At 40.1% G+C, this 26,588-nt stretch overlaps 1 protein-coding gene across 2 annotated transcripts; it reads right to left on the bottom strand.

Moving 5' to 3' along the window:
* Positions 1-14,677: 14,677 nt before the first annotated feature.
* Positions 14,678-26,062, bottom strand: LOC149811469 (uncharacterized). 2 transcript variants are annotated; one of them, XM_089992606.1, is made up of 5 exons: positions 25,821-26,062; positions 16,175-16,345; positions 15,614-15,703; positions 15,085-15,204; positions 14,678-14,978 (listed from the first exon to the last, which is right to left on the bottom strand). In XM_089992606.1, the coding sequence occupies exons 1-5, from the start codon at positions 25,995-25,997 to the stop codon at positions 14,925-14,927; spliced, it is 612 nt and encodes a 203-aa protein (XP_089848732.1). In that variant the 5' UTR covers positions 25,998-26,062; the 3' UTR covers positions 14,678-14,924. The 2 variants fall into 2 exon arrangements, with proteins under 2 accessions (XP_089848732.1, XP_089848733.1); XM_089992607.1 differs by lacking the exon at positions 15,614-15,703 and having other exon boundaries at positions 25,821-26,044.
* Positions 26,063-26,588: the final 526 nt, after the last annotated feature.

Here is a 26,588-nt window from a genome sequence, read left to right as displayed (position 1 = left end):
ACTCTACCTCCCACCGGTTTGTCTGGCTTGTCTGGCCCTAATCTACTGATGGAAGCCCAATGCAGCCCGCACTCCCTCTTCAATAATGAGAGCACCTTGTTGGAGGTGTTAAGCGCCACTAAGTTGCAGTTGAGCTTCCAAGTTTGTGACGAGATGGTGGACAAGATGAGGAAGAAGCATAGCACGACAAGCTCGCGCTTAAACGTTGTATGAGGTGGGCCCTAGTCTATTTTAAAGGTTGACTAAACTGTCTTAATAAAGGCTCTTTCTTAGAATGCTCGTAGTTTGAGTGGCTGCAATAAGCAGATTTTTCTATCTCATAAGATTCTTCACTTGAAGCTTAATGCAATTGGCATTCAAGAGATGAAGCTGAGTTTCATTGATAGGCAATTCATGGGTGAGGTTTGAAGAGATTGTGAATTCACCTATAAACCAGCTAGAGGGCAATCAGGTGGCATATTGCTCGCTTGGAGATTGGGGATTCGAGTTAGGGTTCATGACATAAGGAAGTTTTTCATTTCCCTACTTCTTGATAATCCAACAGGCGAGGGCACATTATCTTTACCATCATTTATGGACCTTGTACTAGCTCGCTCAAAAGGAATTTTTGGAATGAGCTCAAGCAGATTCACGATGAGACAATTTCGTTCGTTACAGACCAATGGTGCATAGGTGGGGAATTCAATTCTATCTTGCAAATTATGGATTCTAATACCAATCAGTGGTATACTACTAGCATGCATTGTTTTGCACATTTTCTTAATGATTGTTGTCTATCAGACACGCGTATGCAAGGAGCGAAGTTCACTTGGTCCAATAAAAGAGTGCCCCCAACTTTGAGAAAATTGGAAAATTTTCTCACTTCATTATCGATGCTTCTAAATTATCATGACTTGGGCACAATGGAGGATCACTCCATGATTTGATTGTCTTAGGGCTTGGGAGGACTACGCACTAAAAGCTTCTTTCATATGGAGCTTTAGTGGCTTCAGAAATCAAATATCATAGACTCTATTCGAACTTAGTGGAGTGCAGCTCCCTCCTCAAAAAGGCCATCAACGAATGGGATGCTCGCTTATCTATATTGCAAAGGATGGAAGAGGATGGGGTCAATGTGTAAGCAGACTTGTCCATGACATTTGCGAATGGTGGGCTCGAAAATGCATTCGATAGAAGCAACGTGCCAAGGCTCATTGGCTAAAATCAGAGGAGCACAACACCAAATTCTTTCATATGTGTGCATCAAATAGAAGGAGAATCAATCATATCTCATGAATGAACATTGGAGGCAACACTCTCCAAGGTATGCACATTTTACCTCGTGCAACTTCCTACTTTAAAGATCGATCCTTCTATGTGATTGATGCCTCTTATGATATGTCGAGTTTGAACTTTACAAAATTAAGTGAGGCTAGTCTTAGCGTCATCATTAGGCCTTTTTTGTTTGAGAAAATTAAAAAGGCGGTTTGGAGTATGCCCAATGGCAAAACACTGGGACTTAATGGATTCTCTATTGAAATTTTTAAAGAATCATGATATTTTTTAAAAGAAGACCTCCTACAAATGATGACTGACTTCCACTCTAATGCAAAGATCCCTCAATCCTTGGGTAGATAAACTTTTATTCTCATCCCCAAAGACCCACAAGCGAATTTGATTAACCGATTTAGACCTATTTCTTTGGTGGGCTTCATTTTCAAGATCATTTCTAAAATGCTTGCAATAAGGTTAAAGCTCGAGGTGGGGTCTCTAGTTTTGGAGTCCCAAAGTGCCTTTATTTTCAAAAGAAGGTTGCATGATTCAAGCATTATTGCCCATGAGACCCTTCATTCCAATAGATCTTCGGATAAAAAGCACTTTGTCTCAAAAATTAATTTGAAGAAGGCGTTTGATTCCTTGAATTGGCGATTTCTTTTAAACTGTATGGATTTATTGGGTTTGGATGGTAAGTGGCACTCTTGGATTGAGGGGTTGCTTAATGCCTCATATGTTGCAGTGTCAATGAATGGGGAAAATGGTGTTTTCTTTAAACCCAAGAGGAGTTTATGCCAAGGGGACCCAATGCCACTTCTATTATTTACTTTGACATTGGAAGCCCTTTCGATTTTGACAAATTTGGTGATGGAAAATGGCTTATTCACAGGTTACAATGTCTCGAAAAGTGTTTGAATTTATCATCTTCTTCTTGTCGATGATCTCTTTGTATTTGGGGAGGCTTTCGAACCAAATTATTGAGTGCTTGGGATTCTCTTGCAAAGCTTTGACCATTTATCCAGTTTGTGCATGAATGGTGCTAAAAGAAAAGTCTTGGTATTCAATGACCCTTTAGGAGAGATGCAAAGATTAGCCACCTCAATTTTTTAATGTGAAGCGAGATCCTTACCCCTAACATATCTTGGCCTTCCTCTCCACTTTGGCATCTCTATGGAGCTTTATTGGTCAATTTTAGAGAACAAGGTAACTAAAAAATCCAAAATTGTGCCAAATGTTTGTTATCTAAGGTTGGGCGCATCTCTTTGATTAACTTTAACTTCACCCCCATGCTCCTACATTACATGCAAATTTTTAATATTCCAAAAAAGGTCGAAAAGAGATTTATTAGATTGTTTCAAAGATTTATATGGTCAAGCAAATTGAAGGGCTCTTTCAATTCCCTAGTGTGTTGGCAATTGGTTTATAAACCGCTCCACTATAGCGATCTAGGGATTCATTGCTTGAAGAAGTTCAATCTTGCTCTCTTGGCAAAATGGTTATGGGTGATTTGTACCAGGGAGGGCAAGCTGGCCACCATTTTTATCGAAAAGTATGCTCTTGACGGGTAGTCATTCAATTAGGTCGAAAACCAAGCTTGGAAAAAGGGCTTTGGTATTTGGAAAGGGTGGGTTGAGGCTATTGAAATATTTTTCCTTGATATTCGAGTTGAAGTTGGGAATGACAACTCAACTCTCTTTTGACAAGACAATTAGTGGCAACTTGGGCGGCTTAGAGATGCATTTCAATGTCTTTATGCGGACTCTCGAAGGAACTACTTGGGACTTGACCCTTTATAGAAATCCATCGAAAAGGGTTTTTGCCTAATGGACTGCCCTAATATCACATGTCCTGCATACGGTAGTATCTGACAAGGATTATACTCTTATATGGATACTCTCTAGCAATGGTTTTTTCAGCTCAATCTCTCTTTACTTTCTCTTGTCCAGCTCTGAGGTACCTTGGCTGCCTAGGATGGTATTATGGAGAATGTGCATTCTTTCAGTCCTTATTTTCTCTAGCATGGGAGGATTTTAATATGAGTTGGAGTCGTTTCAGTTTTCCAAGAGATGTTGTAATTGCTTCACTACTTGATGGTCGTGATAGCAATTGGAAATTCATTTGGCGGGTTTGGGTGTTCTTGGCTTTGTACTTAGTTTGGAAGGAGAGAAATCATTGCATATTTCGCCAGGCCACTGTGGATCCCGTCATGATTCATTATCATCTGAGATGGGAAGTCTCGTCTAGGGCTAGACAAAAATGGCCTAGGATGGTGTTAGACTGGATTGGTAGGAATCAAGTTGTCTTCTAATTTTCGCTGGTATGCGGATTTATATTGGCTTGTTGACAAGTGTTGTTTCATTCTCTATACGTTATATGTTGTTTATATTACAAGAAATCTGTGGATTAGCAACAACCTCAATCCGTCGCTAAACAGTTTAGCGACAGATAGCTTCCATCACAAAATTATAGCCGCTAATTAGCAACGAAAACTATCTGTCACAAATTTTGTCACTAATTTGCGATGAATTAGTGAATGCCATGATTCATCGCAAGGCCGTCGTTAATATACGAAGATTTTGGTTTTGCGACGGATTAAAATTCGTCGCTAATTTTGTCGCTATTGTAGCGACAGACTTAGCGATGAATTAAAATCGATCGCAAAAATATTGGCCGATTCACATTTGCGATAGATTAATATTCGTCCCTAATCCGTCGCTAAATTGGACGCCGATAGTAAATAGCGACGAAAATTATCCATCGCAAACAAGAAAAAAAATTAAAAAAATTTGTTTAAAACATAAATATCGAGAAAAAAATCTCATGATACAATTCATATTTCTTGTACAATTTATATTTCCTGTGTATAAAAAATAAAGTACACATAAAAAATACATATAAAAAGCAACTAAAATAATTTATCGATCCACTATAATTTTTGCCAAGTTCTAATTATTTATAAGTGAACATTTATATTTTTGAAACAACAAGAAGGTATAACAAATTCAACACATGAATCTAATCATCGTCAAGATTTTGTGTGTCATCTTCGTCATTGTCTCGATCTGCCCCTTAAGCTCCTCTACGCTGATTATCTTCAGCAACCTACAAGAGAAAAGAAAGGTTAGTATTGATAAACAAAATATAATGAAATAAATTATATGCAATGCACCTAAGTTAAGACAATCAAAGTAACATGAAATCTAACAACATGCAATACATCACATGAAACTTTCATACCTGAGAGGGACCCGCAGACGAAGTTCCCCTGTCCAGAAAAAAACTGCACAACTCATTACGAACAACGTCGAAAATTGCTTCATGTAAATAGTCATGCATTGTATCCTTAACGAGCTGGCGTACACCATCCCAAGAATTAGGCGAGTCAGTCGGATGCTTGGAGCTTATGCTGACAGGAGAACTCTGTGAGCCATGACTGGAGGAAGCAACGACTGATGAGGTGTTCATATTACTCCCAAACCCGAACACACGACCCTTTTGGGGTTCACCTGTTGCAGTCACCCATGCTGTAGGATCAAAAGGTGGATGCTGAGTTGAGTCATTGTCATATCGCTCTACCATCTGTTGCTCATATGACTCCTACAAAGTAATGATTACAGTATGAATTAATAATTAAGAATTACAATATTTATGATAACTTGTATATTACAATATTTATTAATATAATAAATACATATCGTTGTCGTTCTCGCCTACTCTGATACGAACTCTCCTGTGGTCTTACGTTTATGTGTTTCAACAAACACATCCTTGTATGGCATAATGTCTCCTTTTTCTGCTTCCTGCGAAGTTAAAAGATAAAAGAATTATTTAACAGGTTTGCAACAAAACTTATAAAATTGACAATATATAGATTGATGAGTTACCATTTTCTTCAGGTGGCTCCCAAAAGTCTTAGATCCACCTATGTGTAGATGGGCATCGGATATTTTTGCTTGGTTTTGTGCAGCCTTTGCTGAGCGGTTTCAAAATTCATGCCCCGCCCACTTGTCGCACATTGCATCTCAAACATCTGACCTGATAGTAGGAGGTTCATGGCCCTTCTACTGCAGTGGATCATCTATCTCGCCAGATGTTTTTCTTGCTGCAGTCTTCATATTATGCAGCATGTCTACAAATTGATTGGCAGTCACCTTCTGTCACGCCTTCCTTGCATTCTGTTCCTCCATCATAGTCGCGAAATGATTCGAAGCCTATAAATATTTTCATAAAGTTAGTAGACATGACTTTAACAAAAAATTAAATATGAAGCACATTAACTATGAGAATGATTATATATCATGAATGGGGACCATAATCTGTCCAACACCTCTTTCGGGTACTCTTTCCATTGAGCGACCGGTCTTGGTAGATGTTGAACTAGTGAATTTCTAATCTCTCATATTACTTCTTGTGGCTTGAACCTCGCGTTGCACATGAATTGGTACACACTAACTATCAATATACAATATTTATAAGATAAGTACAGGATAAGTGAAAATGAAATACTTATTGATTATCGATATACACTATTTGAATGAGTCTTCTTATGTCAGACTGAGAAGACCCTACATCCAGCGTTATCTTGTGACTTGTATGAACAGCTGGTGTAGGTGGGTCATGTGCAGGCGAAACATCATCTATAATAAAATGAGTTAAAAATTTATAAAACATGCATTTAAACTAATCAAGTATACAATTAGTTAAATTATATACCTATCAAAGCAGCCCGTAAAGATGAAGGCTGAGACTGGCTACCACTGGGTGATCGACCACTGTAACCTCCACGAACTATATTCTAACAAATAAAAAATGTCATGGAATACATTCAAAAATTACAATACCTTCAAATCATTCAAATCATTCAAATCATTGCAATACATTTCAATACATTCAAACACGTTACAATACATTCAAATCATAACTCTATACGTATCGAAGATACATAATCAAAGAATAAAAAATGTCATGCAATACATTCAAGCATCGCAATACCTTCAAATCATTCAAATCATTGCAATGCATTTCAATACATTCAAATAATTCAAATCATTTACATCAAATATTGTAATACATTTAAACATGTTATAATATATTCAAATCATAACTCTATACGTATCAAAGATACATAATCAAAGAATAAAAAATGTCATGCAATACATTCAAACATTGCAATACCTTCAAATCATTGCAATACATTCAAATAATTCAAATCATGCACATCAAATATTGCAATACATTCAAATCATTCAAACATGTTACAATATATTTAAATCATAACTCTATATGTATTAAAGATACATAATCAAAGAATAAAAAATGTCATGCAATACATTCAAATATTGCAATACCTTCAAATCATTCAAATCATTGCAATATATTTCAATACATTCAAATAATTCATATCAAATTTTGCAATACATTCAAATCATTTAAATATGTTACAATACATTCAAATCATAACTCTATACGTATCAAAGATACATAATCAAAGAATAAAAAATGTCATGCAATACATTCAAACATTGCAATACCTTCAAATCATTCAAATCATTGCAATACATTTCAATACATTTAAATAATTCAAATCATTCATATCAAATAAATGTTTGTATTACAAGATTTATTTCACTAGTTCTACAAATCGATTGTTCTTACAAATCTTGCAGGGACACCTAATCTGACCTGTGGGATCCACTGTACTGACACTTGCCCTTGCAAATTCAATAAAACTTTCAACACCATCCATATATTCAAGCGATACCTCATTGTCAACTATCCTACGGTACATCCATTCACGGTTTATAGTCATTTTGTCATATGATGTTACGAATATTATCGTAATCAGTTAAAAGAGAATCATCAGAATGCTATGATGAACAAAATATCAAATTTATCATGCATTCGTGGTAGATGTAATGATTTGATCTCTCTCTCTCTCTCTCTCTCTCTCTCTCTCTCTCTCTCTCTCTCTCACACACACACACACACACACATATATATATATATATATATATATATATATATATATATATATATATATATATATATAATGTCATACAATCACAAGAACTATAATGCATGCATTGATAACTTAATATTTTCATGTGCAAACTATTCATAACACGATACATTCATTTGAAACATGTTTTCATGATACAATTTCACATGGAAGTCATAAACAAATTGAAAGTAACTTCATGCAAGGATGGATACAATCACATCAAACATTTCAATACATTCAAATCATTCATATCAAAACAATGTCAAACATGTACCTGCAGCAAACACACTCTAATATCCCGCTAACTACTACCATGACTAGCATGGAATCCAAACTCCAAAAATAAGAACACTTCTATTCTCATACATTAAAATCATGCTCAACATGATCTCTGAACTCCATCAAAGCAGTCCTAGATATCCATAACTAAGTGAGTGTGTGAATAAAAAAGTATTGCATCTAATAAATTAAATAACATGTGATGTGCTTGCATCACTTACTCATCACGGGTATTTACCCGATTTGCAGTTTTCAAAGTCCTCGTGCAGTTTTCCCCTACCTTGTGAGGTTGCGACGTGCTCGAGTGTTTACAAGTGTAAATGATACGGGGCTCGGGCCGCGGAGTCAAAAGGTGGATGCTGCGTAAAACTACAAAAGTGTGAAGAATTAGAAGGTTGTAGCCATACTAAAGAATAAAAAGTGACACGGGTATAACCCCTGCCCGTCATTCTATTGTCGGCCTCCCGACAACCACAAAGAGAGAGTGGGCAGGGGGCCACCGACCTGGATTTGCTAGGAAGGAGGGTGCCGACCACACCCCTCCCCCCCAACTCTGCCCTTTTTCCCCTGCCGACCTGGTGCGGCAGCTGAAGCCGTGGGGCGTGCCTGCCCCCTGAGTCACCCTACCGAGCTGAGCTCGGTTTGAACCGAGCCCAGCCTGGTTCGCTTAGCTGAAGGGCTCAGTCCCTTCTGAGATGGGGCCCTCCAGCAACCATACAGAGAGAGGAGGGTGGGCCCCCGGCAACCACAGAGAGAGAGAGGGGGGCGGGAGATGCGGCAAGGGTCGACAGAAGGAAAAAGAAAAGAAAAGGAAAAAGAAGAAGATAGAGGGGTGGGGGGTCACCTGCGGTTGTCGGACGGGAGGTCGCAGGGCGACGGGAGCTCGACAGGCGGTGGGCGGGCGACAGCAGAAAAAGAAAGGGAAAAGGGACTCGCATTAGGGATTTACGGAAAATTTAGCGACGACTAAATTTCGTCGCATACTCCATCGCAACTTTGCGACAGAGTAGCGACAAAAAATTTATGTTGCTAAGTCGTCGCGCATTTGTGATGGAGTTTAAGATGGAATTTGGCCGTCGCTAACTCGTGACGGATTCACGACAGCATATTTTTCATCGCTAATTCCACAAATAATTCGAATGTTAGCGATGGATATTTTTCTTTCTCTAATCCATCGCAAATGGGCGACGAAAAAAATCCGTCGCTAATTGAAGTTTTTCTTGTAGTGTTATGTTTAGTTAATGCTCCTGTTGTTGAAGATGTGAAGTTGTTTTATCTTCAATATGCAAATCTAGTGGAGGATTCTGGCATTAAAAGAATGCAACGAAAGTTTATAATAAAGGGTGTCACAGATCATTAGAAAATAAAGATGTATGAAATATATAAAGAACGTGCAACTGAAATATTTTTCACTGTTTGTTTATTGTTGCTGTGTTTGGAGGGCGAGAGTAAAGAGGTTTTTTGTCACGGCTCTGCAATTCTGGTCAATAATATGGTTTGTAGGGTTTAGCAGGGTTGTTCTGCAGTTCTCTGTTTGATTTCTGCAGGATGGGTTTCCAAAGTCAGCTTGGTACAGATCTATGTATAACTTTGTCTTCTGTTTCTCGTTCTTGCTTCAAATGAAATGTATCCGGTCTCTTAGTCGAATTGATTTTGGGGTTTTTTGGGATCTTCTGATTTGGAATGTTTGTATCATGATTATGTTTTGCTGGAACTGATATCTCATCAACAATATAATGACTCACCGCTACTGAATAAATTCTTATTTTTCTTAAAAAAAAACTCAAGTTTCCCTGGACCATTGCACGATTATGCGCAGATTTAGCCCTGTACTAAGGTATTTGTACTTGTGGGTTTCGAATTTGTGACATCTCTTCAGTTAGATGGGGTCAATAAGTTGCCTCTATCAGATCAGTGGAGCCCCATAAGGGCTTTGCTCATCTGGTAGGGGCAACTTGTGAATGTCATCAAGTTGATGGAACATCACAAGTTCGAAACCCACATGTTGTGTCCTTTGCCACAAGGTCAAAACTGGGTGTACTTTCAGGTGGTCAAGGGGGGGGGGGGCTCAAGGGTTTTACCAATCAGAAGCCGGCCAGTGTACGATCGGTGATGGGGAGGTTTTTTTTTCTTAGGTTATCCAAAAAAAAAAGTTTTTTTTCCAATTGAAATTAGACCTCAAACTATTTTAGGTGCAAAGACATCTGTTGGAGTCAACAATCTACAAAGAGGAATGGCCTACTTGTACCAGTTTTCCAAAATGTGATCAGTCAACAACCTCTAGGCCCATAAGTAGTGCAATGTCAAGCGGTCAAGCCAACTTTAGGACCAGCCAAAGCAGTCCAAGATATACTTGTGAATGTATATGTCTATGCAACCAACTGGGGCTCCGTTTATCTGGTAGGTGCAGCTGGTGCACGTCACCTTTTGTTGGGGCATTGCAGGTTCAAAACCCAATGGTATAGTCGTATAACTGGTAGGGTCTGCCTAACCCCAGCTTGCCTTTCAAAAAAAAAGTATATGTCTATGCACAGCTTCATGCCACCATACAACGCATACCATTCTAAAGCTTGATAGAGATAACTTTACTAACCGGACCGAATCCAATCCCAGGAGAGGCCTGCACCAACCACAGGCTCGATAGGTTCAGGAGGAGCCCCCAAGTTGAGCTTTAAGCCAAGCATTCTAACAAATGGGCTCAGTCTACATGGTAAACTGGTTTGAGAATCCATGAATAGGTCAGATTAGGGTTGCAAACGGATCGGATTCGGAAGGGTTTTTTGCAAAATTTTGGCTGTTCCGAATCCAATCCGACCCCCAATGTATTCTGTGATCCGAAATCTGAACCGTTTGCATCCCTAGGTCAGATCACGTCGTATCTACCTTGAGCTAATATTCAATCTCCACTGCATATTTGATTTGCAAACCATGCATCTCACTTTGAGAATCATGAGAATGGGGCCAACACATATCTCCATGAAGTGAGATGTGCAGTGGGGATTGAATATAAATGAGGAATCAATTATATATAATATGACCTGATCTGATTTATGAGAATCCAGCTAGAATGCATGTGAGGCTCGATCAGAAATGCTTGACTTGCAGGTTCTTTTAAACTTATATGGGAATTGGGGGATTTCATCTGCTTCAGAAGACGGGTCACAATAGAACTCAAAAGCCAAGTCCATCTTCTCATGCTGTGACTCGTACAAAAAACCTACTTTTGGGTGGGTTAGGCCAACGGGAAGACCCATCCTCCCCCCATTATTGATTGCATACGAGCAGGTCTCCCATTGATAAAACTTCTGAGTAGGGGTGGCAATCGTGTCGGGTTGGCGGGTTGGCGGGTCAGCATACCTCAACCCGAACCCGACCCATTTATTAAACGGGTCGGCTGTGGCAAACACGAACCCGACCCGTTTAATAAACGGGTAACTCGACACAACCCGCCAACCCATTTAATAAATGGGTTGGGTCGGGTAAATGGGTTCTTAGGTTCGCGGGTCAGGTTGGCGGGTAATCGGGTCGGGTTGGCGGGTCGACGGTTGGCGGGTTGGGTTGGCAGGTTGACGGGTCGGGTTGGCGGGTTGGCAGACGGGTTGGCGGGTTGACCCACCCGCCTAACCCGTTTATTAAACGGGTTGGTGGGTTGGCATACCCCCAACCCGAACCCGACCTGTTTAATAAGCGGGTTACGTGGGTCAACCCGTTTACTAAACGGGTTGGCTTAAGCCCAACCCGAACCCGCCTAAGAGGCGGGTTGGCGGGTCGTGTCAGGTTTTGCCACCCCTACTTCTGAGGTCCCCTTACCCACACGGGAGTACACCCAGCTTCGGCCTTGTGGCAAGGAATGCCCCCCTCTCTAGGTTTCAAACCATGCATGGTGTTAGCATGTCAAATGACAAACCACTGTCACCCCTAGCTACGACTATCTTTAGGGCCTGTTTGGAATCTTGGCGCTGGGATGGGCATTTATGCATTTGGTGGTCCCTTGGTAAAATCTTGATCAAACTATCTTGGTGGTCCTGCTTGGGCGTTTATGCATTTGGGATGGGAAGTGAGGCCCTTTCTCCTTTGTATTTACACTAAATAATGGATTTGGCACCTACCACCTCTTGAAGTGCATAAACTCCATAAACGCCCATCCAAACTACAGATTTCAAACAGGCCCTAAGTACTTTTAGTTAAAAAAAGGAAGTGAATCGATTGTTCATGACACAAACGGGGGCTCTTCGTGGTTGGTAGGAGCTGTCAGTGAACGTCTCCTAGTGGTGGGACGTTGCAGGTTCAAACCCCAGTGATACGTTGAATCATAACTGGAGGGGGGTCTGCCTAACCCCAGCTTGCCTATATGAAAAAAAAAGCTTCACGACGTTTAATATTTTAGTTTTTTTTTTAAGAAAAGAATTCTAGGATATTATAGTTAAATTTACATATTGGTCAACTGATGAATTTCCTATATGAGAATTGAGAAGCTTCTCACCCAAAACCTGAATTATTTTTTTAAAAGCCTTACGAACATAGACCCTCTGTCTGAAAGATCAATTAGTAAGGAAAGTAGACTTAGATGGAAAGGCCCAAGTCAACCAGTGCCAACTAATCTCGAACAAAGCCTCACATGACTACAAGAACCAATACCTCCAGTGCCAACTAATCTTGAATAAAGCCTCATGTGACTACAAGAACCTATATCTCCATCCTCCACCAGGGTCAACTCTCTCTCTCTCTCTCTCTCTCTCTCTCTCTCTCTCTCTCTCTCTCTCTCTCTCATGAAAACTCTCCTTTTCCTCCTCTTTACAGTAGCAGCTGCAGGTATGCCTCCATTTCTTTCTTCCACCATCACCATTACATTGAATCTTCATGTTAAATGTATGTAATCTCTCTCTCTCTCTCTCTCTCTCTCTCTCTCTCTCTCTCTCTCTCTCTCTCCACAGATCTGCTGCAGAATGGAGACTTTGAAATACCACCTCAAAATGTAACAGTGAATAAAACTGTACCAGTGGCGCTCTTGACACCATCCAACCCCATTGCAGGATGGAGCTTCAATGGCACTGTGGAGTACATTTCTGCTAACACCAACATATCTTTGCCTGGAAACGGTCATGCTCTGCAGCTGGGTCAAGATGGCATCATCAGCCAAGTTTTCCAATCAGATGGCTCCTATGCATACATGTTAACGTTCAGTCTGTCACCTGGAAGTAGCGACGACAACTGCTCCACCAATATAGCAGTTAACATCTCTGCTTCAGACAGCTCTGCTCTGTTCTACCTGCAACAGCAGTATGGGAGGGAGAGATGGGAGACCCATGCTTGGTACTGGATCAACTCAAAACGTGGGGGAAGTCCTGTCAACCTTACGATACGGAGCCAACCGATGGAGGCTGCTGACAATGTCACATGCGGGCTGGCCGTAGACACTTTCCTGCTCAAGAGTGCTCAAACTTTCATTCATGTAGGTGTGTTTCATGGCCCACTTACCCACAACAAACACATGCACCATGCTCAGTTGCCTGCTTGAATATGGTTGTGTTTCAAATTGCTGAATAGTGCGTCTCAACAGATATCCAGAATGCTACAGAAAAGGAACAGAAGAGAACAATTGCTGAATAGAGGACGTTTGCTTCATCTCATGTGATATGGAATCACGTGATTCCATCGCATGATTTGATATCATATGATTCTAAATCACAGGGTGGAGAATGTCATTTAGAATCACATGATAAGTGAGTAAAATGGCCCCAAATGTGGATTTCGATCACAGGGTGGAGAATGACATTTTGAAACACATGAGATTTGATTTTCTCATGTTTGCTTACAAGTGAAAATTGGGGCAAATGAGAATCATTCTCTCACCACTGAGGGAGAACGTTTCTCATTTGGGGCCAAGCAAATGTGCCCGTAAACTACTAGTTCTATCCAAGTAGTGCAGCTGAGAAAGTTGGAATCTGCCATGGACCCAACCATTGTAGAACTATTACCAAAAACATAGAGCCTCTAAAGTTCAAGTTGGATCGCAGAGAAAGTCGTATGAATCTGCAGACTAATCAATAAACATAGACTTCATTTGCACATACTCAACAAGAAACACAACTAAGCTTACTTGTGTAGTTGATGTTAGAGGGTGAACAGTGTTTAATTGATCTTGTCAGAGTTCCCTTAGCCCCCTAATTCCTAGCAATAGACGGTTCTGTAATTCTGCAGAGAAGAACAGATAGCAAGAGAAATTGTGTAAATGCTGCTAGGAGTCACCGCAGCTGTAATAACTAGAAAATTTTCCTTCTAACAGATTTAGTATGACATATATGCAGAATCCAGCCTGCTAATCAACTGGGATTTTGAAACGGGGCCAGAGTTCTTAAGCAACTCCACTGAGGGTATTTTACTGGATCCAAGTTCAGATTCTCCATTACAAGGTTGGTCTATCATCGGGACTGTTAAATACATAGACTCAAAACATTATTCAGTCCCACACGGCAATGCAGCCATTGAATTATCAGTAGCTCGTGGAGGGATTCAACAGACTCTGATGCTTGACCAACATTCAACTTACAGCTTAGCGTTCACCATTGGGGATGCTAATGATTCTTGTCTTGGAAACTTCGTACTGGGAACTACAGCAGGTTCAGCTTCTCAGAATTTCACATTACAAAGCCTTGGCATTGGCTCTACCCAAAATTTTTCAATGAAATTTAAACCTGTAGCGGAACAAACTCCCATTACTTTTATCAGCTACTCCCAGGGGCAGACCAAGGATCTAACATTTTGTGGTCCTGTGCTTGATATGGTGGTTCTTCAAACATCAAATGGAGAGAGATCAGTCACCTATGCTAGTATTTTCTTGTATTGCCTGATAATTCTGGCAATCATTCTGAATAAATCTGAATGAATTTGGCATCAATATTTCTACGTTGTATGTGACCGGTGCCAATAAGATTCCGAGATTACTAATACAAGTTATTTTTTTTTTTTTGGAATTGATTCAAGTTCACTAATCTCCTGCGACCAGTAAATCCTGTGAATAGCACAAGACTTTCCTCACATAGTAACTGGAGAAAAAAATCATCCTACTGAAATATCATTGTTACCACACAATACGCATTATGGGAATAATGTTTCTGTTGTTGAATACAGAACTTCACTCAATTTAATGCACATAAGCAAAATTTCCCAGAAATCCTAAGTACTGCAATGATCATCATTCATGACGAGGAGGGAGAAAAGTGTGTGGACATGCTACTGGAAAAAGAATGGAAAAAACTAAGGCTACAGTAGTACATGAAATGACATAAGATCGTCATTGCAAAACCACCTTGTAATTTGGATTACTTCCATACAAGTGTGAATCCCCTTCATTCAAGTAAGATGTGCCTGATCTCTCAAGCAAGCTTTTTCAAACATTTTCTTGCTGTCCATTGGCCTGCAGCTGAACACTTGATGCATCACCCTATACATGTTAATGAAAAAACAAAGGCACATAGTAAGAAGGAAGAATAACCTAAAGCTCTCATCAGTTACACTCCAATGATCTCATTTCAGCAAACCAGAGATACCGCATTTGCCAATTGGTCCCTTATATAATACATGGACTTCAACATTGTCTCCAGGCTGTCTTTAGATATTTGAAATTTGACATCAGCTTCACTGGACAAAGATTGAGTATTATCTTGAAGCTGTGGAAAGTTAAAACCTGATTAACAAATGAAACCCAAACTTGCCATAAATGACATAACTACCAATGTCTAATCTGAAGGTAAAAGAGTATGGAATAATAAGTACCATAGTAATCTCAATGAAATAAATGCAGTATATAATGAGAAAATGAATATCTCTAAGAGTTTGCCACTCTATTCAGAATAACATGGCTAGATACCTGTTAGACCATTATGAGCAGCTTGGTCAAGGTAACTTTAATTTACAAATAACATTTCCAGGACAGCAGATCACCGAGGAATGTCTTTATTGGAATGCTTAAAGCAATTGATAATATTCATAATTCAAACAACTAGGAATCAGATGGAATTGAAATTTCATTGGACATGATTGGATCATGGAAAGATAAAAGCTTAAATCATAAAATACCTTCAAACTGATGACAGCAGCAGGATCTGCATGTGCATCACTTTGATTAGCCATGTGCCATGTCAATGCCTTCAAACGAGGCAAAGAAACCTGAATAGTTGATGTATATAAATTGCATTAGCCAGGATCCTACAGTTTCTTATAGTCTACATAATTTCAACCCATTTTGCCTCTACCTCATTTGCAACAGAAAAGAATGATCTTCAACATGTCATGAGTTTGGATTTCCAACATATAAATTCATAAATTTATGCGAAATAAAAAGTTACCTACAAACCATCACTTATTTTAATAATAATTTCTCTCTTTTCTAAATTCTCAAGAATCATGAGATTTATGTCAGTTTCACACTAAATGAACTAAAACTAGTTTTCCAACAGATCATGAAAAAAAATACTATAGAATTTTTCATACTCCCAATACATATTGCATATTGAAAGTTATCAACTATAAAAATGTCCACTTCAAGTAGATGTAATTTGATACACACGCATCATCTTCCAGACAATAACAAATAACAGGTACCCCTTCAACTTATTAAATGGTGTCAACAAGTGGTACCTTGTCTTTAAGTGCATCATCTTGCCACTCTTTCTGAAATTTTTGTAGTAAAATTGTAAGTAATCTTTGCAATTCAGGTAAGACTTCAGGAGGAAAGAGCTTCTGCATTTGATCTTTGTTGAAATTTCCGTGCACAGACTTGCGTATCAAAATACGGAGACATACCAATAGCTGCACCTTCGAAATGAGAACCCATTAACACTTTACAAAAGATAAAAAATACCCATTTACACTTCACAGAATAAAACGTTCTGTGCCATAACTAACATTCAAGGAAAGGACCTATGAGAGGATGCTTTATGTGCTTTCACAAACAATTTTCAAGAAAAACAGTAAACCTTAATTTTGACAGCTGTAATATCTACTAAGGCCATCTCCAAGAATCAATGTTCTTCAAACAATAACAAGCATTCAAACCTCTCAATAAAGAGAGTGAACATGCTACTTCATTTTCATGCAGCTCTTTAGTACATGTGAATCAAAATATTTCACTACTTGAGTCTTGGGAATATTGCAGATATAGAAAGATACCAATGTTACAGTGTTTATAAGTTCCAACATCTCAAATAAACATGAAAAAGAATATAATATTAACAAAGTCAACTTGCTGTAAAATATAAGGTATACAAAATCTGTACTGTAAAAGATAGTACTAAAAATTGTTTACAAGTTGCAATATTTTCAAATAGAATGTATTCAAATCCAAAAATGTGATTGGATGCATTCTCTACGTTCTATAGTCTCCAACCTTATCTTTCACTTATTAAGTTTGCAGCTTTTGCCTCATCTGTCCATCTATATTAAAGGAAACTGATTTTCATACGATATCATGAGCATTATATTCTTTTCATGTTTTTAATGTCTAAATGAATGGACAGAATGAAAGAAAAAGAACCTGAATGTCAAAAAATCTAGGAAATATCAAATAAAGAACCTTAAAAATCTTCATCTCTGTTCTTGAACTTAAAATCTAGCTCTTTCAAACATGAACTTGGAAGAAAATATTTTTATGGGCTTCAATTGACTCCAGGTCCGTTGGTTACAATACTTGGGAGAATGCCTAGTATTTTGTTGCATCGAAATCTAAGGAGGGGAGGTCCAGTTTTACACCTATTAAGAAGGATAAAAGCAAAAAAAAATGAAAAGTGCAACACAGATTTGGTTTTGGTTGTTTAGAGGTACAGTTAATCCTTGTGCTGATACACCCCTGAAAAGATCAAACCGGCGTCACACATCTTGTTCTCAGGAACAAGTCAGTGAGGGAAAATCTCGTGCGACATTGAACTCAGGAAAACATCTGAAAAATATCACCATATGCAAAATAATAAATATACAACGAAAATGTAAATACATTAAAAACTTTTTCCCACATTAATATCATGATTACAACCCGATTATTTTCAAGAAGTGATATTATGAACAAGCATCAACAAAGTTATAACACTACTCTAGCATTACAAGCAGCACTCAAAATGATGCAGTGAACAGGAGGGTCGCTCCTGAACCCCACAAATCGATACAAAAACTACGAAAAACTATAATGTATTGAAAGAAATCAAATAAAATGTAAAAGAAACAATAAAGGATTTCTCAATCTCTGAACTAACTTTTCTCTTATTTCAAAACAAATATATATAGTTTAACTATGAACGAATTAGGCAAATGGACTCGGATCTGGATCTGCTGATCATACCCATTGAACCATGTTAGCTCCCAGATCCAATTAGGGAGGTGCAGGGCTGAATCTCCGCCTCCTTTGTCCTTTTGTCGATGGACCCGATCTACGCACAGGTGGATCACCCCGACTAGGCTCTGAATCTGTGTTGGGACTCAATGAAGACTCTGCACCATCCTGCATGGGGTTCAGATACTAACCCATAACATTAGGACCAGGGACCTCATGGTCCATTCTGCATCATTCTCCCCTGGCTGAAGAGAATTCGACTCCAACGAATTAAGTGTATCATGATAATTGATAAGAAAACAGGTCAGAAACATTGAAGATTGGTGAAATGTGCCAATCTCCAAGCAGCTCAAGCCAGTATGCATTACTTCCTAATGTTTGGAGGATCTTAAAAGGACCAAACTTACGCGGGCTTAGTTTTTCCCATAGGAAACCGTTTCAGGCATAAGTATATAATTACTAAATCACTGACCTCAAAACTAACATGTTGTCAACCTTCATCAACATGAGACTTATATTTGGCATAGCTTTCCTTGAGCTTTTGCTTAACCTGGGAATGTATTTCTTGCATGTAATCAACAATGTCTGAAGCCGCAGCTGCAAGCGTGTCTAGTCTAGGGATAGGAGCCAAATCCGCAATATGGGTGGGGGAATGCCCATAAACAATTTGGAAGGGCGACCTTCCAATGAATCAATTTATTGCATTAGCGTAGGCAAACTCGGCTTCCGGTAAGACAAGATCCCAAGTCTTGATGTGATCTCCAACTAAGCTTCGTAACAAATTACCCAACGTACGATTGACAACCTCAGTTTGTCAATCAGTCTTAGGGTGGTACACGCTACTAAATTGGAGCTTAGTTTTCAATAAAACCCACAATGACCTCCAAAAATGACCCAAAATCGAGTGTCATGAACAGAGGTGATAGTCCGAGGAAGTCCATGGTAATGGGCTACGTCTTAAAAGTAGTAAGAAGCAACTAAGGACGCATTAGTAGTCCATTTACATGGAATAAAGACAGCCATTTTTTAAAATCAGTCAACAACAACAAGAATGGAATCAAAGCCCTAACAGTCTTGGGTAAACCAAGAACAAAGTCCATGGACACATGCTCCCACGGTCTATCGAGAATAGGAAGAAGGGTATATAGACTTGTGTTCTGCTTGTGTCCTTTGGCAACTTGACACACCCGACAACATTGAACGAACCTAACATCTCATCTTAATTTAGGCTAATAATATCGCTTATCTAAGAGGGCAAAGGTCTTATCCTGACCAAGATGACATGCTAACCTGCTCCCGTGCAATTTTGTGATTAAGTGTAATCCGAAAGAAGAATCAGGAATACAAAGTCGATTCTTGCTAAATAAATATCCATTATGTATTGAAAATTTAGTGTCAGAAGGATGTTTATTAACTATACAATTCTCCCAAATGTCCTTAAAATCAGGGTCAACTTGGTACAACTCCTTACAACTTTCAAAACCGACAACCTTAACATACATGGTTGTAAGGAGGCTACTCTTCCGACTAAGTGCATCAATTACTTTGTTGAGAGTTCCCGATTGATGTTTAATTGTAAAAGTGAACTCTTGCAAGTAACTAACCCACTTAGCATGGCGGGCACTTAGTTTTCGTTGACTATCCAGGTATTTTAGAGCCTCATGATCATTGTACATGACAAATTCCTTATAAATGAGGTAATGCCTCCAATAACGAAGGGTCTGTATCACTACATAAAACTCTAGATTATATGTAGAATATTGGCACTTAGCTAATGTCAGTTTTTCACTAAAGAAAGTGATTGGGTGGCGATTTTGGCTCAAGATAGCACAAATTCCCACATGGGAGCATCACACTCAACCTCAAATACCTGGGAAAAGTCAGGGAGAGCTAAGATAGGGATCTGGATCATCTTTTGCTTAATAAGTTGAAATGCCTTCTCAGCTGCAAGCGTCCATTGAAAAATAGTACCTTTGAGACATTCTGTAATCAACCATAATGGTACTAAAATTTTGAATGACCCTACAATAGAAGATTGCCAACTCATGAAAACTCATAATATCACCAATAGGCTTAGAAGTTGGCTAATCAACTATTGCCTGCACTTTTGAAGGGTCGACCTTGACTCCCCCAGATGACACAACAAGTCCTAAGAAAATAAGACTAAACGTCAAAAAGGCACACTTTTTTGGCATTTACGTACAACTTCTCCCTACGCAATGTGTGACATGTGTTCCACCTCACTAGGGCTATAAAGCAAAATACATAACCACAAATTTTCTTAGAAATGGTCGAAGCACTTGTGTCATAACATTCATAAAAGTGTTGGGTGCATTCGACAAACCAAAAGGCATAATCATCCACTCATAGAGTCCATCTCGAGTTTTAAAAGTGGCTTTTCATTCATCTCCTTCGTGAATGTAAATTTGACAAAAATCTCTTTTTAGATCTATTTTCAAGAATACCTTAGAGCCAGCAACCATGTCTAACATATTGTCAAGTCGAAGAATAGGGAAGTGATATTTCACAGTGATCTTATTTATCACTCGACTATTGATACGCATGTGTTTAGACCCATCCTTCTTTGGAGTAAGGCTGGAACTGCACAAGGGCTCACACTCTCTCGAATGAAACCCTTTTGCAATAACTCCATAACCTGTCGTTGTAATTCTGCATCATCTGTAGGATTCATGCAGTACGCCAGCAAGTTTGGGAGACTAGCCCTAGGAACAAGGTCTATGACATGTTGGACCAACCTCATAGGAAGTAAACTATTAGGCAACTCCTCAGGCATGATGTCTTGGAATTCTGAAATAAGGGGTGTTAAACATCAGGGACACTAGGGGCAACATTGCAAACCTCTTTTGTAATAAGTGCATAAGAGTAGCCTTCATCATGGCAAGCATCCAAGAATTCCTTGTATGGCAAACCAACAAATCCCATAGACTTGATTGGTTTGCCTACGTTAGGAAATCCTTTTTCCTTATTGAGCAAAAGAATGATCTTCTTGCCATGAAACCTAATAAAGTATGTGTTCTTGCGGAAGATATGAATAGTTTTTCCATTGTATTGCCAAGGGTGTCCCAATAAAATATGTCATGCATCCATACGTGCCACATCACACCATACTTCATCGGTATAATACTGCCCCATAGTTATTTTCACAAGAAATCAGCAGGTGATAGGAACCTCATTTCCTCGCTTGAACCAAGTCATTTTATAGGGATGGGGATGCTTTTCGATTTTCAAATTTAACATTTCAACCATTTATGAGGAAACCATGCTTTCTCAAGCCCCACTATCAATTATGATATCACACATGACCCTCACAATTGCAACAGGTACGAAAAATATTATTTTGTAGTCATTTGCTGCTTGTGGGGGCACGAGGAGCTGTTAAGGTGAGATGTATGAAGAGGAGGTTAAAATCATCACCATTGAATTCAACAACTTCCTCATATAAGGCACCCTCACTGTCAACTCATTCACATCCTCTATTTCTACATGCTCAGACTCACTACTCTTTTGGTCCAGGTCGGCTAAATGGGTGTTCCTTGTTAGGGTAAGACATTGAGCTGCTAGATGTCCCAACCCTTGACAATGGAAACAACGAGTTGATTGGTTTGCAGAGCAGGTGTGGGATCTAGTGTTATAGGCAGGCACTGAATCCTCAAATCGCGTTGGAGTTTTAGAGCTCGCCTTCCCCCTTTTGGATTCTCCAACCTTGGAAGGATTAACTCCCCTGGTTGAAGGACCTAACTTCAGTCGTATAGAAGACTCACCCGTCGTAGATCGCAACTCGTATCCTCCATTTTAATGTTTCCTCCACATTCATTGCATATTAACTTACTTCATCCACAGTTTCTATCTTGCTATAATTAAACTCATCAGATAAATTAGAACAGAGTCCGCTAATATACCTGGCAACCTGCTATTCTGGAGTCTCAGGAATCTGGACTCGCAGTGCAAGTTGGTGGAATTCTTCCTTGTATAGTGCATAGAGCCTTGTTAGAGATGAAGGTACTGCTTGTAGGCTCGTTGGGCATGGTCAGAGGGAACAAATTTGGCCTTTATCAAACCCTTCATCGCTTCTTAGTTTTGAACTGGTTCCAAACCCTGGCTCTCTCAGGCTTTCTGCAATTCGACCCACCATATCTGGGCCAGACCATGTAACTGTGTCACTGCCAAAGAAACTTTACAATGCTCTGGCACTTGTTGAAAGTCACAGTAGAATTGCACTGAATGTGACCAATCAAAGAATGCCTTGGCATCAAATCGACCATGGTACTCTGGAAGTTTTAGTTTGATTTTGTAATTACTGGCACGCTTTGTTGCATGATCTAGACATCGTTGTACACGTCCTGGTGGGTGATCATGCCAAAACACCTCATCATCCATGTCTACAAAAACATTGCATTGATCACCTCGTGCTACAGGAGGTGGGAGGCGCTAGTGTTGATCTCGATTCGCAGGGCGCTCACCTTGTGCCCGACCCGTCCGATTGGCTGCTAGATGATCATGGAGCTGCCCAAACTGACCTCCATGAGGAGCAGCAAGTGGGTCTGGATGTCTAAATGGACCAGGAGCACAAACAGGTCCAATGATGGGATTTGGGACTAAATGGGTAGGCCTAGGTGGGTCACGTGTAGTGTGGAATTGGTTGGGCTTGGTATTGGAAAGGCTAAGTTTCATCTTGGTTTAGGTACGAGTCATTAATTGGGTTATGGGCTTCGTGGTTAGGATAATGGGTTTGGTGAAAAATTTGGTTGGATCACGACTGGACCAGGGAAATTATGAGTTGTCAGACACAAAATTTGGGTAGGACGAATTCTAGATCGGGTATGGGGAATAGGTCTGGTCTAAACCCGATCCAGATCCATAAATTTGATGGATCTGGTTTTGACTCAGTCCATAGAGCTTCGTCTGGGTCGGATTAGGCCTAGTCTGGGTTGGATTATTTTGATTTGGACCAAAACGAAGGAGAGGGATTTGGTTTGAATTGGATCCTGAACCAAATTAGCCTACAAAAAAGTCTGTTTGGGCCAGACTTGGGTTCTGACCCATGAAATTTGGATTTGGAACTTTGGAATAGGGCCCAAATGAAGTTAATGGGGTTTGAACCGGGTCCAACTAGTAATGACTCGGTTCAGGTTGCCCAGAACCTCCCCACTCAATCGGTACCTTGGGGAACTGGTTCACTACTGAATTGGTTCTCCCAAGAGACCCATCAAGTGGGGTTTCCTCCTGCACAGAGGAAACGATTGAATCCCACCCGATCGATTGGGGAATTGTCGGAAGGGGCCGGTCAATCGGACCTTGGTCATCCCATGATCATGGGTGACTGGCAAGTGGTTAGAGGTCCAACCGTCTGGGGTTGTGGCCCTGCCTTTAGATCGTTACTGAGGCCGTGTCCACACCACGTGTGGTTAGGGAACGGTCGGGTTGTAGCAGTCGGTGGTCCAGGGGCCACCCCGTCGGTCGTAAGTGGTCGACGGGTGGTTGAATGGCTGACCATCGCCGATGATGTGTTGAGTACGTACCAGAGTTACCGGAAACACCTAGGTAAGTAGAAAGCGCGCTTCGGAAGCGCAAAACGTCGCGCTCCTGAAATGCGTGGGGAACCGCCATTTTTTAATGGGAAGCGCGCTTTCCATCACGCTTCCCCCATTTTTTTCACTTTTTTGTATTTTTTTATTTTATTTTTATTTTTTTCGCTACCCCCTCGCTTCCTATGTTGCTTCTGAGACGATTCCTGATTCGCTCCTAAGTGGTCCCACGCTTCCCGCTTCCTAAAATTTTGAAAGTGCCTCGCTTCCCGCTTTCGCTTCTCGTATCACTTCCCGCTCCCGCTTCCTCAACTGGCAACCATCGTACGTACCCAAGAAGGACTGGCGGTGAACTTGGGAGCACCGCTGGTCGTATTTTGGCCTGGCAAATATGGCAAAATAGCATCGACGACTGCAGGAGTAGGACCAAAACTCAGGTTCTCCAAGCGAATATCTTGTGTGGATGAGGCTATGGTCGCTTCAATGGTCCTCCTTAGGGTTTCTTGGAACGCTTCTAACCCAGACAGGCTCATGTTTCCCCGGATCTCTATGATTCTAGGGACACTCCCCTAGTTCGAAAGAGCCCCTACCACGCTTGTGATATCGCTGGGTAGCAAGGGTTTTCCATCTCCTGAGGGTACCCCTTGATTCGATAGAAAATCCTTAGGAAACGATGACGACATACCGTAGGATTTCTACTACCACAGATTCGGCTACCACTTCTTTTCCTTTTGATGTGGGTACTTCTGTGTTATTCTTAAATTCCAGTGAGGGAAGCCTTTCAATGATTGCTTTAATCATCTTTGTCATCTATAATGTTGCACTATGGGGCTCTGCTCGGGTATCCTCGCTCAATCTTTTGATGTTTTCATTTGTACGATCCAGACCTTCATTGATCTCGTGCACATTACCCTCCAAACGTTGTATACGTGTCTCCGATTCTTCCATGAATCTTTCCTCGAATATTGCAAGAGGGTGATGATCGAGGAAACAACCAAAGCTCTCATACCACTTGATGCATTGAACAGGAGGATCGCTCCTGAACCCCGCAAATCGATACCAAAACTACGAAAAATCATAATGTATTGAAGGAAATCAAATAAACAGTAAAAGAAACAATAAATGGTTTCTTAATCTCTGAACTAACTTCTCTCTTCTCTAGAAACAAATATATAGTCTAACTATGACCTAATTAGGCAAATGGACTTGATCTGGATCTCCTGATAGATCAATGCTCGGTCCCGTTGAACCAAGGTTGCCAAACTAGGAAGCGAAAGCAGGAAATGATGCGGGAAGTGGAAGCGAGAAGCGAAGCATTTTAAAATTTATAGGAAACAGGAAGCGAAGTATCAATTTAAAAGCAAAATATTAAAAAAAATGAAGCAATATGGTAATTGAATAGGAATCAAACAAGAAACAAATAAAAACTAAAATAAAATTGATCATTCTTATATTTCATGATTTTTCAGTAAAAGGGTTAAATTTTTGTTAAAATCTAACAATGATGGTTACTAATTTAAAGAAAGTATATGGAAAGTGAGGGAAAGCATGAGAAAAAATACACGAAAAACATAAAAAGAAACGTGAGAAAAGCATATAAGAACAATAGACCATGTGTGTGGGAAGCATAGAAGAAGCGTGGGGGAATCGAGATTCCCATGAAGTTTTGTAAGCGAGGAGCATCGCGCTTCCTAAACGAGTTTCCAGGAAGCGAGCTTCCCACCTACCTAAGAAGCTTCCGGTAACTCTGCATTGAACCATGCTGGCTCCCAGGTCCAAATAGGGAGGTGAAAGGCTGAATCTCTGCCTCTGATCCCCAACTAGGCTCTGAATCTGTGTTGGAACCCGATGTAGACTCCCCATGCATGGGGTTCAGATCCTGACCCGTAAAATTAGGACCAGGGACCTCATGGGTCCGTTCTGAATCACAAATCCAACAAGAGTACCCAAAATTCTATCCATTGTGTGAAACTGAAGGTTCTGATGCTGAATACGCAAATATATTCTGTTGGCACAGTGCAAATTTGTGTGATGAAGAAGAAGATAAGAGAGATGGAGATTTACATATCAAAATAACAACAAAAACAAAAGGAAAAAGCGACACCCAAAATCGAGCATCTCATTGTGCGCATGATTGGTAAATATAGAAGACCCAAATTCAACCATAAAGCCATCAATGTGATTCAGGTACTACTGAACCAAAAACAAAAACATTAATAAAATAACAGTAAGCAAACCAAGCATAACCAATAAGGAAACACATGAATTGGAAACTACAAGCGCTAAAAGAGAACTCAAAATATGTTGGTCGATCAATAGACATATGGAATGAGTGGACTAATCGATAAGCGAAAAGGATGGATGGGTAGTGACTATAAATTGGGGATGAAGAAAGGCGTGTGGTGAGGATGATTACAGGGTCGAGCTCGACGTCGTTGGATAGTTGAAGCATGTCTCTGATGGTGGCTCGGTCATGGTGGTCGAGCCCGGTTCTTCGAGTCTTCCAGAGGGTCTGGAGTATGAACTCCACAGATTCCTTGGAGTTAGACCTCACCAACAACGGCAGATGGCTCCAGAGTGAGTGCTCTGTCATGAGGGTAGTCTCTCTCTCTCTCTCTCTCTCTCTCTCTCTCTCTCTCTCTCTCTCTCTCTCTCTCTCTCAAGTTTTCGTTACCGGCAACAAAGATATAAACGGTTTTTGTAAACAGCTGATAGGTCAGGCGGCTTTTCTAAAATTACTCTTAACGTTTGTATAATCAGAATTTTCCAGATTCGAATTCGAATAAGTGAGTATGAAATGTGCGATTCGAAATTGAATGTGATTAGAAAAGGAAAAGAAAAAAGAACTTTTGTCCCATTGCCATATTTGGATCCAGATTCAACTCTGCTAAAAAAAAGAACTAGTTTGGATTTCTTTTCTTTTCTTTTGGATAATCCAAGGAAAACCCCCACCCAAATCACCGACCGCACATTGGTTGGTGTGCCTTCAGTTGGTAAAACCCTTGAGGTCTTTGCTGTCAGGAAAGCCATGAGTACACCCAGTTTTGACCTTGGCAAGGGACACCACCCGTGTGTTTCGAACTTGTGACGTACACAAGTCGCCCCTACCAGGTGAGCGGAGCCTTTGTTGCAGTACTCAAATTCAAATATGGATTTTACCATGGTCCGGCCATATCTGATTCAC

Source organism: Nuphar pumila, chromosome 17 (assembly GCF_984573655.1).
Source record: "Nuphar pumila chromosome 17, dmNupPumi1.hap1.1, whole genome shotgun sequence".
Lineage (NCBI taxonomy): Eukaryota > Viridiplantae > Streptophyta > Magnoliopsida > Nymphaeales > Nymphaeaceae > Nuphar > Nuphar pumila.
The sequence above is the reverse complement of the archived record's forward strand: the minus strand, read 5'-3'. Positions and strand labels throughout refer to the sequence as shown.

Bases quoted from the DNA above. Each gene is read 5' to 3' on its own strand.
- LOC149811469 (XM_089992606.1), bottom strand. From the start codon at position 25,997: ATGACAGAGCACTCACTCTGGAGCCATCTGCCGTTGTTGGTGAGGTCT. The intron at 15,704-16,174 runs GTACCACTTGTT...TCAACTATTCAG, and splicing joins ATGATGCACTTAAAGACAAG to GTTTCTTTGCCTCGTTTGAA. The intron at 15,205-15,613 runs GTATTTTATGAT...AACTTTCCACAG, and splicing joins CTGCTGTCATCAGTTTGAAG to CTTCAAGATAATACTCAATC.